Genomic DNA, 15,225 nt, shown 5'->3' with positions numbered 1-15,225 from the left:
GTTTGGCAACTTTTTAAAGTACTCTGCTGCGATATAACCAACACACCTTAATGTGGTAAAGATTTTTATGGTCATTTCCCGTCTTGTTACAGCAATTGTAAAGATTTGACCATGTTTGAAGGTCTTATTTCTATAAAGTTAATCACACTGGCATCCTGTGGAACTGTGTGCTTTTGGCTTCAAGGTCTTCTTTGCAGTATCTCACCCATGAATGACACAGTGAATGAATTTTGTGTATGTGCTTTTTAAACTTCTTATCTGAGAAGCTACCCTATCAGTGGTTGTACTCGAACAGTTTTCCTGTAGATCATTACTTATTAAAGAAGTAATTCACTCTTCAACATGTCTTCATATTCTCACTAAAAGTGGTTTTTTTTTTTAGTGTATTTTATCAGACAAAAATCTAATACCATCTGTACTTTCTTCTAAGTGTATGGCAAGCCTCCCACACAGCTTAATATGTCCTAATATGCTTCTTAAAATACTAAGTTTTGAAAGTTTTGCTCATAAAGGAAAGCATTTTCATTTTTTTTTTTTTTTACTTTGTGGATTTCAGTCTTTTTTCTTAGCACTGCATTTGCTATAGAATACATTCATTTCTTTTGCTATTAGGTAGAAATCTTAAAAGGATCTTCTAATTTTATTATCAAGTTTACTGAAATTTTGTAAAGGATTGGAATTGTGTATGGCATGACTGTGAACATAGTTGAAAAAAATGGCTACTGTCTTGAGACACAGTGTACATTTAGTGTGAGGGTCATGGTACATGTGCTGTTGGATATACATTCATATTTTAAATGCCTTCTTGATAATTTTGAATCTTGAGGGGCTCTACTCAGTGCTCTTGGATTGGTCATAATTTTTATTTCATAGTGTAGCTGATGAACAATTCATACTGGGATTGGGGGTCTCAGTTTTGTCATTCTTGTGGTTAGTATTATCTTTAATTTGAACTTTCTTTCTTGGACTCCTTAAGCCATTCATCCAGTTTGTGAGCTTAGTTTCATTACACATTGATGATGATAACCCATAAGCCCATTTACGTGGGTCTACATGAACTGCCACAGGGCACAAAGTGTTGAAAATGTGGGCCGAGGAGGGCTCTGCTGTCAACCCCTTGGCCTCGTGTGACCTTCAGTCTTCTCTCAGGATGACTCATGGAATGTAACTTGTGACCTAGGAGGGTACCAGTGTCCGCATGTGTATGAACTATTAGTAAAACTTGTGGGAAATGATTTTTTAAGAAGTAAATTAAAATAGAATTCTTTATATTTTTCCTCCAAGTCAAGTGTGACCTCTGGGGGTTACTGTACTCAGAGTCACAATTCAGGTTGCTCTGTGTCTGCCTTCTTAGGAGACATCCCCAAAGTACTGCAGCTGGCTGTGGCCTGGGGACCAGAGCCAGGCTTGGCCTGGTGAGCAGAACCCTGTCCCAGATGACGCAGGTGGGTGGGTGGAGAGGGGAAAGGTGATGGGGGCTGTGAGTCTCCTTGTCTGCCCTACTCAGAGTTCTCATGCAGCCCACTCTTCACTTTCTTCCAATCTTTAGGTCTCTGTCATTCAGCTGTGAGCTCTTTGAGGGCTGGACCATACTGGTCATCTTACTGGCCATTGAAGGTGTTCAATGAACCTTTCTTAAAGGATGCTCCTTTTGCCTAAGTTGCTAGCTGGTTTCCGGGTACAGACGGGATGTGTGCACCTAGTGGAGAGGTTGGTTAGCGTGACAGCGGGCTGCATCCCTCCAGACTGAACTCTCTGGCCCTCACCAAGAGGTCTTAGAACGATCTTGTCTCCACAGGCTCCTGCCTCGTCCAGCCAAGAGTGAATTTTGACCTCAGAGTAGCCTATATCTAAGTGATTAACTAAGGCAAAACTTGCAACATGCTTATGTTGGCCTTTCTTGGCTTCCTGAAATATAATTTCTATTCGGGAGCAGTCTGTGGGATAATGTTTGGGGTGATAGATTTTCCTTATGTGTGGATCTTCATGTGAAAGAAAAAAGGGAGGAGGATGTTTTATATGGAGAGCATCTTATTCCCTTGTTCTTAATTTTGTCTTTGCCGGTTGTCCTATCTAGTGGGTTACTCCTCCCTCTACGATGTTAACTAAAGGGCAGGGCACAGCTCTGCTGGTTGGTCACACGGGGCTCCTACAATAACTCTCACTTCTATTATTTTCATTGCAGATGCGGAAGCCATGGAGCTGAACTGCAGTGAAGTACCTCTTTATGTAAGTGCCTAAGCATTGGGCTGCAGGTCTAAGTGGCCCTGTCTTGAACTTGAAACCCCTTGTGACTGAAGTGGGAAGAAATGTTCTGTTGGCTATTGAGTTGGGGCTTTTAAAAAAACAACACACAACATTACTCTCTAGTTCAAGCCTTTGCATGGAGCCCTTTAAAACTGGTTGGCTCCTGGTTCCAAAGTCTGGGTTTTAATTATATTCTCCTGAGTAACTTTTAACTGTATAACTTCCGGAAGGCAGCTCTGCTCACCACTATAACCACCAATGCTTAACTGTATAACTTTTGGACTCAGAAATACTGAGTTCATCTATGTGAATGATTTTTGAACACATTATTTTATGATATCCTGATAATAGCCAAGAATGTTTTCTGTGTGTATCTCTTTTGGGGAGAAAGTTCAGTGACAATTGTGTCAGGTAAAATCCTGAAGTAGGAATTCAAAGGGAAAAGTGCTGGGACATACATAGAGTAGGTGGGTGATTGGGTGACAGAGCTGCCCGGTGAGATTCCTAGTCAGATGTGCCTTCTGGGCTGAGAGAGGATTCCAATCTTGAGAACAGTTACTGGATGTAACAGAAGTGAGCCGATTGTCTCCCCACATAGAAAATGGCAGATGATTTTCTCTTCCTTCCTTATTTTAGGCAAAACCTCTTTCCTTTGGTGGCAGGTGGGCATGGTTTGGTGGCAGGTGGGCATGGATGTGTGTATGGGAATTGGGGTTTCAAGTGGCCTTTGAATCCTCAACTCAAGAAATACACCAAGAGTACTAGATCTAGAATAAGAATATGACCTCAATTCAGATGTATCCCGAATAGAACAGAATATCAAGGACTTGGAACAAATTTAGTCAGAATCTTAAATCAATTAAAATATATTCATTCATTTCCCCTTAACATACTTCACTACCCAGGTGGCCCTCCCTCTCCCCCTTCCACCTCTTCCCTTGCTGTCACCTCCCTTCCCCTTACACATACCCCACTCTGTTCTCTGGAGAAAGACAAAATGATAAAATAAGTGGATTTCAGAATAATGAAAAAGTTGCCTTCTGGGTTACTCAGGGGTCTGGAGTATTCTCTCTCGATTGTGATTTGCAGGTTATAAAATGTATTATAGATAGTTAGACTTGGCCCAGCCATAATTAACGATTAAAAAAAAAAAAGACTGGTCTAAGGCTAAATTTAGAGTACTCCCAAGTCTTTTTTTTTTTTGTACCTTTCTCCTCCTTAGCTTTATTCATTCCACTCTGCTCTCCTACGTCAAACCAAACAGATCTACAAGTCTAATGAGGATACAAAACCTGGTAGTTTTTCTTTTTTTTTTAAATTGAAGTATAGTTGATTTATAATGTTGGGTTGGTTTCTGGTGTACAGCAAAGTGATTCAGTTATACATATGTATACATATATTATTTTCTTTTTCATAGTCTTTTCCACTATGGTTTCTTACAGGATATTGAATATAGTTCCCTGAGCTATACAGCAGGACCTTGTTGTTTATGTATTTTATATACAGTAGTTTGTATCTGCTAATCCCAAGCTCCTAATTCATCCCTCCCCCACCACCTTTCCCCTTCCATAACCATAAGTTTGTTTTCTGTCTGTGAGTCAGTTTCTGTTTTGTAAATAAGTTCATTTGTGTCATTTTTTAGATTCCGTATATAAGTGATATCATGTGGTATTTGTCTTTCTGTTTCTGACTTACTTCACTTGGTATGATGATCTCTAGGTCCATTCATGTTGCTTCAAATGGTATTATTTCATTCTTTTTTATAGCTGAGTAGTATTCCATTGTGTGTGTGTGTGTGTGTGTGTGTGTGTGTGTGTGTGTATATATATATATGACATCTTCTTTATCCATTCATCTGTCAATGGACATTTAGGTTGCTCCCATGTCTTGGCCATTGTAAATAGTGCTGCTATGAACATTGGGGTGCATGTATCTTTTCAAATTATAGTTTTCTCCAGGTATACGCCCAGGAGTGGGATTCCTGGACTATATGGCAACTCTATTTTTATTTTTTTAGGGAACCTCCATACTGTTTTCCCTAGTGGCTGCACCAGTTTACATCGTCACCGACAGTGTAGGAGGGTTCCCTTTTCTCCACACCCTCTTCAGTGTTTGTTGTTTATAGACTTTTTGATGATGGCCATTCTGACCAGTGTGAGGTGATACCTCATTGTAGTTTTGATTTGCATGTCTCTAATCATTAGTGATGTTGAGCATCTTTTCATGTGCCTGCTGACCATCTGTATGTCATCTTTGGAGAAATGTCTATTTACGTCTTCTGCCCATTTTTTGATTGGGTTGTGTGGGGTTTTTTTGTTATTGAGTTGTATGAGCTGTTGGGATATTTTGGAAATTAAGCCCTTGTCAGTCACATCATTTGCAAATATTTTCTCCCAGTCCATAGGTTGTCTTTTCATTTTACTTATGGTTTTCTTTGCTGTGCAAAAGCTTATAACTTTGATTAGATCTCATTTGTTTATTTTTGGTTTTATTTCTGTTGCCTTGAGACTGACCTAAGAAAACACTGGTATGATTTATGTCAGAGAATGTTTTGCTTATATTGTCTTCTAGGAGTTTTACGATGTCATGTCTTATATTTAAGTCTTTAAGCCATTTTGAATTTATTTTTGTGTAGGGTGTGAGGGAGTGTTCTAACTTCATTGATTTACATGCAGCTGTCCAGCTTTCCCAACACCACTAGATGAAGAGACTCTCTTTTTCCTACTGTATATTCTTGCCTACTTTGTTGAAGATTAATTGACCATAGGTGTGTGGGTTTATTTCTGGGCTCTCTATTCTGTTCCATTGCTCCATATGTCTTTTATTGTGCCAGTACCACACTGTTTTGATTACTGTAGCTGTGTAGTATTGTCTGAAGTCTGGGAGGGTTATGCCTCCAGCTTTCAAAACCTTGTAGTTGATCAGCATCCTGGTACAGCTATTTTAACTCAGACCTACCAGATTATGACCAGACTAGGAAAGAGTCAATACTCATTGCTTACCAAGGGAAGAGACTTAAATAGACCAAAGGAGAGCAAAATTTTTTTCTCTAATTATCAAATAATATATACTAATTAGAATAAAATGAAAAATACAGAAAGTGTTAAGAAAATAAGTCACTCATAATCTCATCCTCTGTAAATAATTTAAAACATTATTTCATCAATTTTAAGGTACAGTTTTCTCATTTTACATCTCTGAAATTGAGATGCTCTTACTTCACTGTGTATCCTGGCAGATATCATGATGGAGCTGTCATTATCTATGCATGTGTGACCTTGGTCACAATGGTTCATGTTGTTGTCATTTCAGATTACTTATGTGCCTTGCTGGAACTATATGAATTAATTGCTTTCAAAATGATTTCACCATGATTTGGCATTAAAAAGGCAAAGTTACTGTGTGTATAGAAACACATGGAAAGAGCAACATGACAAATGTGGTAAAGTCTCTATAAGTAAATTTAGATGAGCTCTTTTAATAAGTATAAAATCTCACATTATGTCATACTTTGCAGTTTTGTCTCTTAGTGGAATATAAAATGCATATCATAACTGGTATCTCAGATGAAATACATTATATATTTAACATAATTGACTCATTATATATACATATATGCGTGTAATCTGCTTTTTTCACTTGATGTTTTATGTCAATATTTTTATGAATTGACCTAAGCCAACGTGACCATTTGATCTCATGTAGGAAGAGGTCAGTGGGGAAGTATTATAATGAAAACAAGTCTTAAATTTCATCAAATAAGTAACACATAAACAAAGCAGACACAAACTAGACTCTGACTTCTTTCTGTATCTTGTGGCAGACCCCCTCTGTCACCTTCTGTCTTCAGAGGTTTCATAAATATTCACTTCTAGTTTCTCCTAGTTAACTGCAATCTGGTTTATAAACTCTTAACATTTTATTCATATTTACTGTATTTCATATATACTTATCTAAAAATATATGCAAAAATCAAAACCATCTTTAATCCTGTTATTCATAATGATCACTGTTGACATTTTTGGTATATTTTCTTCCAGAGTTTTATCTATATCTGTGTAGAATTTTATTGAAGGTTCTCTTGGCATTTATTTACATGAAGTGTTCTCTCATTTGACTGATACACTGGATCTCTTAATTTTGATGCTTTCATGTACTTTTAGCAATTCTATCTAGCTGTCATGACTAGTTCTTTGGGAAAAACAAGATAACTCTGCTAAGTGTGATTAAGAGAGAACCCAAACAAACCTAGAAATTATGAAGATTCCATAACATATTGAGATGATATCTTAATTATAAAATAATACTAAGCATAATTGTATGCTTATGCACTGGCAAAATCTTTTGAGGCAGTTTTTTTTAAAATATTTATTTATTTATTTTTGGCTGCATTGAGTCTTTGGTGCTGCACACTGGCTTTCTCTAGTTGTGGTGAGCGGGGGCTGCTCTGTTGTGGTGTGAGGGCTTCTCATTGCAGTGGCTTCTCTTGTTGCAGAGCACAGGCTCTAGGCATGTGGGCTTCAGTAGTTGTGACATGCAGGCTCAGTAGTTGTGGCTCACGGGCTCTAGAGTGCAGGCTCAGTAGTTGTGGCGCATGGGCTTATTTGCTCCACGGCATGTGGGATCTTCCTGGACCAGGGCTCGAACCCGTGTCCCCTGCACTGGCAGGCGGATTCTTAACCACTGTGCCACCAGGAAAGTCCCAAGACAGGCTTTAAAAATATAAATTACAAGGTTTATCTCAAGAAGAATTAAATCACATAGTGGGGCAATAATCATGGAGAAAAAAATTGATAGTAATTATTCCCCAACTTCTACCTATCCTTCACAAAAGGATACTTCATTCAAGTGGATCCTGTAAGTGATATTTTTGTTCCTTTGATTATAACCTGTTTTGATTAATCTCTTATAACATTTTTTAGTTAAAATGTTTTTCTGTCTTTACTTTTGGGTCATTATAGAGAATCCTTCCTACAGATGATAGATTCTTTATACCTTTAGAAAAATCAATAATGTGTCCATCGGCAGATGAATGGCACATGTATACAATGGAATATTACTCAGCCATAAAAGGAAATGAAATTGAGTTATTTGTAGTGAGGTGGAGGGACCTAGAGTCTGTCATACAGAGTGAAGTAAGTCAGAAAGAGGAAAACAAATACCGTATGCTAACACATATACGTGGAATCTAAAAAAAAAAAGGTTCTGAAGAACCTAGGGGAAGGACAGGAATAAAGACACAGATGTAGAGAATGTAATTGAGGACATGGGGAGGGGGAAGGGTAAGCAGGGACAAAGTGAGAGAGTGGCATGGACATATATACACTACCAAATGTAAAACAGATAGCTAGTGGGAAGCAGCCGCATAGCACAGGGATATCAGCTCCGTGCTTTGTGACCACCCAGAGGGGTGGGATAGGGAGGGTGGGAGGGAGACACAAGAGGGAGGAGATATGGGGATATATGTATATGTATAGCTGATTCACTTTGTTATAAAACAGAAACTAACACACCATTGTAAAGCAATTATACTCCAATAAAGATGTTAAAAAAAAAATCTATGGATGTAAGTCTTTGTTTCTCCCCCTCATACCTTTTGTTTGGATCCGTGAAAACTTCCAACTTCTTTTTTAACGTTTTATCCTTTTGTCTTTCAGTATTGTTTGCCCCTTCTAGAATAGCTGATATTCTAGGGTTAGACTGTTCTAGCCATTTTTTTTTTTTAGTCTGAATTCTGGTAGCATGTTTTCTTTTCTATGTAAGTTTTCTGTACTGTTAAGTTTATTTCCTGCTTGCCAGAACAGTTTTAGACCATTACTTTGTTTTTAGTTTTTGTGTAGTATTTTCAAATCTTGGCCTGTTTCTTCTTATGCCCACATAGTTTTACTGTGAGCACAAAGCAGGAACTTAATTTTTTTCCTCTATCTCCCAGGAATCTGTTTCAGAGGGAGGGAGGCAGTCTCTGATTCTGTGTGCTTTAAATTTTTTTGACTGTTTTGGGGCAAACTTTTTTCTCCTTTTTTTGGGGGGGGGGTTGTGGGCAAACATTTCTGTTTGCTTATCTTTAGGAAGGAGGCAATCTTAGTATTGGAAATGCAGGAATATTCCCGAACTCAGCCACAGACTTATGCTAATTTTTAAAATGAGCCATGGAGGTCCACTGAGTTGCTATTTCAGGAAAAGAGAAACACTGTACTATAATAAGATTAGAGAAGAAGCAGGAGTTGGCAAGACTGGTAGCAGAGAGTTTATAATATTGATTTGCAAACCTTAGGGATATAAGCATTACAAATCCAGTTTTCAGCCTCTGAGCAGCTTCCTGCATCTGTACTTTAAGGGGCACTAAAGGAAGCAGCTCTGGAAGGCCAGGCTGTTTGTTCCCAGTAGAAAAGGTAGCAGAGGCATGCCATCTGGTTTGAAGTCTAGGCTTAATTTTTAGATAGAATGGTAACATGGTTTTAGGAGGAGATGTTTTAAGCTAGCAAAGAGTCGTAGTGAAGAAGCTAATGAGAAATGTGAAAGCCTGGAAAAATGTAAATTAGAATTATTATAACTGATCTAAGATACTTGTATTCTAGCTTAACACTCTTTTAATGGACACCACTTGGGAACTTAAATCCTGTATTTGAAGTCATAAAGTTATTTTTTTATTTTAGGTTGTTTTTAGTCTTATTTTATTTTCTAGTCTGTATATAAAGAGAGGAAATGATGCAAGTACAGCTTGAAAAGAGATTTTGCTTACTGAGTATCTGATTGAATTTTGAAAGAGAAAGCGACTGTAAGCCAAATTGTATGTTTTTGCTGAATTTTTTTAAAAATTGAAGGATAGTTGATTTACAATATTGTGTTAGTTTCAGGTGTGCAGCATCGTGATTCAGTGTTTTTTTTTTTGTTTTTGTTTCTTTTACAGATTATATTCCATTGGAGGTTATGTTTGATTACTTTTTAAATTGAGTTTTCTCTAAGTTTTTGTGGATTAAGGAAGGTTATAAAACACATGTTGTACTTATGTACTTCATCCAAGAACTTCCTTTTCCACATTAATTATATTTTAATTTTTATATAAAGTGTACTTAGCATTCATCTTTCCAAAAATATCAGTTCAGTGTTGTGAACAAAATAGAAGACCTTTTCCTTGTGAAATTGTTGTTTCCAAAGATTCTTTCTTCCTCAGTAAAATAGCTCTATTTTAAATGATTATTTAAATCACACTTGCTCATTATAAAAAAAAAAATAAGAAATTACCAAGAAGAAATTACCAAGGAGAAAGATCACTTTAAATTCCTCCTTTGGGAGAATTTTCATTAGTGTTTTGATGACAGTCCTTTCAGGAATTTGTTTTTGCATATCTATACACACATCCACACCCCCGCCCCCACGATCCATAAAAGGAATCGTAGAGAAAAGCTGTTTATGTTATCTTTCATAGATCCCCATTATTCTCTCCCTCATCATATCTCTACTTCTGTCCCACAGGTAACTCTTTTCTTTTTTCCCACTGTTTTTTTTTTTTTAAATTAGTTTCTGCATTATAACAAAGTGAATCAGTCATACATATACATCTGTTCCCACATCCCTTCCCTCTTGCGTCTCCCTCCCTCCCACCCTCCCTATCCCACCCCTCCAGGCGGTCACAAAGCACCGAGCTGATCTGAAACCTATTGCAGTCACTCTCAGCAGCATTAGCATCCTTGGGAAACTTGTTGGAAATAGAAATTCTCAGACCTCACCCTAGACCTACTGAATCAGACACTCTGGGCATGGGGCCCAGATATCTGTGTTTTAACAAAACCTTCAGGTGATTCTAATGTGTGCTAATGTTTGAGAATCATTGACTTAGTGTACATATTTCTACATTTTTCTGTGCTCATACAACCCTACACATACATATATATAGATACAAGCTTTAATAAAACCATTTTAAAAAATCTGGATCAGGGAATTCCCTGGTGGTCCAGTGGTTAGGACTCTACACTTCTAATGCAGGGGCCATGGGTTCAATCCCTGGTCGGGGAACTAAGATCCTTCAAGCTGCATGGTGCAGCCAAAAAAAAAAAAATAATAATATATATATATATATATATATATATATATATATATATATATATATGGATCATATTATATAAACTTCTGTATCTTTTCCAACTCAGCATTACTTTGTGGAAATTCCTGCAAGTTGTCAGGTGTAGCTCTAATTCATTCTATTTAATAAATGGGTGTGGATCAAGACACTTCTCTGTGGATGGGTATTCACTAGACATCCTCGTCCATATGTCCTTATTTATCAATACTTTCATCTTTATGGGATAGATTCCCAGGAGTGGAATTGCTGGATGCAGGATGTACATACTTCAGGTTTTAATGATTTCTTTGCAAATGAGGTATACGTGTTCACATTTTATTCAACAACTTTCAGATATATTTAATATCTAGTTCTTTAGCCCTAACAACTGTGATAATTATGAATTGGGAGTTATAAACTCACTTTTACTGTGCAAAGGTAGCATGTTAAATTTTGTGTTAAATTTTATAAAAGTTCAAAAAATTCCCTTGGTTTAATCTTTTTTTTTTTTTTTTTTGCCATGGTGCTTCATTTCTGCTCTTTCTTGGATTCTGGCTAATATGAGCATCTAACCCATGGAGACTTCTACAACATCTGCAAAGGGTGTGTCTGTGGAACTTTGCGTGTGGGCTCTTGCTCTCTTCCACCCTTTAGATGTGTTAATCGTAGCAGTTGACTGAGAAGAGTAATCATTTCTTTCTCCTGAGGCTGCAGATTGTATAACGGTTTGGACGGGGTTTTAGCTTCAGTAGCTTGTTGCCAGCTGGATCTAAATGGCTTCCCTTTTCCCTTAGCATTTTGTGTTTGTTATTCTTTTATTCTGAGTCACAGTATCCTGCTGAGTTTGGTCCCAAGTATATTGGTTGCTGTTGGGCTTATTGTACATAACTGAAGGGGTAACCTGATGTTTGCTGATCACTCACGTAGTTGAGCTAAACCTCCTCCATTCAACCACTTCTGTTTCTGAGGCTTGGTACACTCTCCTAGGCCCCAGCCTTCTGGAGGGGGGACCCTAGGACAGGACCCAGGGAGGCAGTTTCCTATTGAGGCTGCAAGTGACTTGGTTGCTTTGTTCTGCACTCACCTGGCGGACGCCTCCTTCCCGCAGATTCCTTCTGGCTTCTGGTTCCTGTTGAAGGAAATCCTGTCCTCCAGATGCTGCCCCTTCTCTGCTTGTGGCTCTGTGTCCCCTCATGGGCCGCCTGTTATCAGCCTGTCTTAACCATCAACTTGGAATCTTAGTATGTGAAGGCACCTTAGAGACCTTCGCCTGTCCACCCGCCCTTTGCAGATGAGGAAATTCAGGTTCCGAGCAGGAGAGTCGCTTATTTGACTAGTTAACTCAGCTGGTTTGACACTCAGGATTTGTAAGTGATGTATTGGAAGCCATAACATTTTTTTGCTCAGAAAGTTTGTTAGTGGCAGATCCACGGTAAGCCTGGGATTTTCCCACCTTCACCGGCTAATCAAAATGACCTTCTCCATTGCATTGCTTCTGCACTTCATTTCCCCATTGGCCAGGTACCCATTTTGTCCTTTGCCACCCTGCAGTCTTCCTTTGAGTTTTACAATGTGAAGAATGGTGCTACTTCTTGGACCTTCAATTAAAATATCTCCCTTTTCTTACACTTTTTTGTCCTGCTGGAGGATGCTGCTTGTAACTAAGTCTAGGCAACCCTGACCCTCTAAAGCTCATTTGCTCACAAAAAGGCTGGGCCTGGTAACTGATGGTGATTTGTGCCATCAAGCTCTCAAGCTCAACTTAATATAAATTTCACTAGTTCGGGTGTCAGGGCACAGGCGAGGGTATCTTTTAGCACATGTCAATACAGCTCATTCTGGCTTTGAGAAGGGAATCAGGAGGGGCTTTTGACTGAGATGAACTTCTGGATCACACGTTTACTTTGTGCAAATTTGTTTTTAGGAAATTATACTAACGTTAGCTGTGTTTTGACTTAAACATGGCAGCCTGAGCATCTCAACTAATTTCTACCTGTTGGGTGGCATCCTCCATCATTGTCTGAGCTGGGCCAGCTGAAGTCAGCTCTCCTTGGTGGTTCTTACTTTCTACCAACTTAGCTTGACCTTTTCCTGGCTGGTCTTTCTCTGCCTGGTCCTGCTTTTACCTTTTTGCCTTTTCTCCTGTTTTCCTTAAGGAGGGGGCAAACCAATTCCAAAGCAGCATGTTGTTCTAGCCACACAGCAGGAGAACCGTGGTAGCTACCCTGCCTGGCGAGCAGCCACAAGATGTCAGTTCTTGTGAAATCTTGAGCTCCTTAGCTGCTACAAGAGATTGCTTGATGGTTCTGGCAGGCAGGGAGGGGAAAAACCACTTCTTAGACTCTAGCAAAACCTTTGACTTAGAGACGTTACATAAATCCTCCCTTAGCTTCGTCCCTGTCCAGATTCTTAAAGAAACACTACTGTTTCCTCTCAGCACAATGGCACTTTATGATGCCCTCTTCTGTTGTCACCGTGAGATGACAGACTTCTGTGAAAAGGCCTGAAGGTAAAATGTACAACTGCAGGAAACTGCAGGAAGGATTAGCCCCAGCACTCAGCATATTTGGAGGAATGTCTTTGCTGGTGTGGGCTGGGGGCTGTGGGTACCCAAGTACCAAGTGTTCTTAAAGTCTGATTGTCTCACTTCCCATATTTCAGTGGCAGCCCTCACAATTTTGGGTAATGTGCAGTCTTGTAGTTTTCAACATAGAACTCGCAGGAACTAACATTTTTGTTCTATTTGATTTTTTTTAAAAGATGTATTACCATCTTAAGCAAGAATTTTAGGCATGACGGGTGTGGGTCAGATTTTTCTTTGGGAGAACCCTCAGTAGAAGAAATAAGGTGTGAAGCAGTAAAAATGTTTTATTTTCACATTCTGGAAAGGCAGCTCTTCTAGAAGGTGTGATATATAGAGACTCTACGTTATCAACAGTTCCTTCCCCTCACCCCTGAGGGCGTGTGCTGTTTGGTTTGAATACTGTTGTCTGCAACTCCTGCCTCTTTTTCCTCTCCATAACTTGATGTAGTTTGGCTTTAACCTTGTTTGTTTGTTTGTTTTTCTGAAAGTAGACTCACTCACGAAGGGCACTAATTTGGCTCTTGCTTCATCTAAGGTTTTTTCTTAAGTCCCCATGTGGTGCAGTGCACTCTTCGAGTCACTAAGGGTGTAGTGGAGAGGGAAACAGAAAAGGTCGTAGGACCTCACTCTGCTAGAGTCCACTTCAGAGTTGGAGAGACAGACAATGAATAGGTAAACAAATAAAGACATAAGAATTTCAGCTAGCAGTGTGCGTTAGGACAATCCAGCAGTATGATATGGTAGAGAATGGTGTGTGTGTGAGAGATTTGATAGTTTAGGAACCAGAATCCCCGGAGAGCCTTCTAGTAGAAGGAGCAGAAAACACAAAGGCCCTGAAGTAGGAATGAACCTCATGTATCTGAGGGACAGCAAAAGGCCAGTGTGGCCGGCGCATCCCGAGTGAAGGAGAGGAGGCAGGTCAGAGAGGTGGGTGAGGTCATTCACGGAGAGCTTTGTGGCCAAGGTGATGAAATGAGAAGTCGGTGTGGGAGTCTCGGTGGGGAAGTTGCCTGATCTGATTTATACTTTAAAAATGTATTCTCAGTGTCCTCAAACTCCGCTGGTCCTCTTTCAAGTTGTGCTCTTTCTTTGTCTGTTGCACTTTCTTCTCATCTGCTGATGTGGGCGTTCCCCGGGCCCACTCCTTTCTCCTCTCTTTCAAGGCAGCTTATCTCTCCTTGTTTTTTCAACCACAGCTCCTCCACGAAGACTCCCACACGCGGGCCCTCCTCCCGACCTCTGCGCCTGCTGCATCTTCTGTTTCCAGCTGGCCCGTTTGCTCTTTCCACTCAATTATCCAGCCTTGGCTTCAAATCCAGACTGTTATATTTAAAAAAACTTTTTCAAGTTCTCCTCCAAACCAACCCCCTTTCTAACTTCCTGATTTCTGTTACCATACCCCCATTCTCCCAGGCACCGTGGCTTTAAATCGGAGTTTTCCTTATTCCTCTGTTACTGTCTTCTGCACTTGATCAGTCATCAAGACGTGTAGATGGTCACGACTGTCTCTTTTCTCTCCTCTGCTGCGATTCTAATTCATCTTTGGATTGCTGCCTTTAGCCTCTTCAGAGATGCCTGTTTTGTAACTTTGAACACTTTACTCTCCCACTCAGATATGGGTTATCATCTTGCATTTGTCTCTTGCTTTGTAGCCATATCCTCTTTCTGTTCTAATGAGACAAGTCCCCTCTCTACCTTGGTGGGCTTTCTTCATTCTCTTATTTGCAGAACTTTGCCCAAGCTGCTCCAGTTCCATAACCAGGAATAGCCTCAGGTAGGGATGGGATACAGTGTTGTATGTAGGTTACAACACTAGAAAGCTGTGCATTAGGTATCTTTTTGGCAATATTCTAAGGCTTGGATTCACTTTATGGGTTAAGCTACCATTTTGGAAGCTGTTGCTTTTCTTTTTTTTCTTTTCTCATCTTTTATTTTTTTGAATTTCTGAATTTTATTTTATTTATTTTTTATACAGCAGGTTCTTATTAGTTATCTATTTTATACATATTAATGTACACATGTCAATCCCAATCTCCCAATTCATCCCACCACCTCCACCCACCCCCGCCACCGCCGCTTTCCCCCCTTGGTGTCCATACATTTGTTCTCTACATCTGTGTCTCTATTTCTGCCCTGCAGGCAGGTTCATCTGTACCATTTTTCTAGGTTCCACATATATGTGTTAATATACGATATTTGTTTTTCTCTTTCTGACTTATTTCACTCTGTATGACAGTCTCTACATCCATCCATGTCTCTACAAATGACCCAGTTTCATTCCTTTTTATGGCTGAGTAATATTCCATTGTATATATGTACCACATCTTCTTTA

At 39.3% G+C, this 15,225-nt stretch overlaps 1 protein-coding gene across 3 annotated transcripts in view; it reads left to right on the top strand.

Annotated features, from left to right (window-relative positions):
* Positions 1 to 2,185: 2,185 nt before the first annotated feature.
* The window catches only part of ARHGEF28 (Rho guanine nucleotide exchange factor 28), a gene marked incomplete at its 5' end in the record, with an annotated part of 258,133 nt that continues 245,093 nt past the window's right edge, over positions 2,186 to 15,225 (top strand). For 2 of the 3 annotated variants that reach the window (XM_079702488.1, XM_079702487.1), the window contains one exon: positions 2,197 to 2,229. In XM_079702488.1, coding sequence (XP_079558614.1) covers positions 2,197 to 2,229 — 33 coding nt within the window. Of the gene's footprint in view, positions 2,230 to 15,225 lie in introns of all 3 variants that reach the window. The other variant, XM_079702486.1, reaches the window with a different exon arrangement.

This window comes from Hyperoodon ampullatus (genome assembly GCF_949752795.1).
Source record: "Hyperoodon ampullatus genome assembly, chromosome: 4".
Taxonomy (NCBI): domain Eukaryota; kingdom Metazoa; phylum Chordata; class Mammalia; order Artiodactyla; family Ziphiidae; genus Hyperoodon; species Hyperoodon ampullatus.
This window is presented reverse-complemented; position numbering and strand designations above follow the sequence as displayed.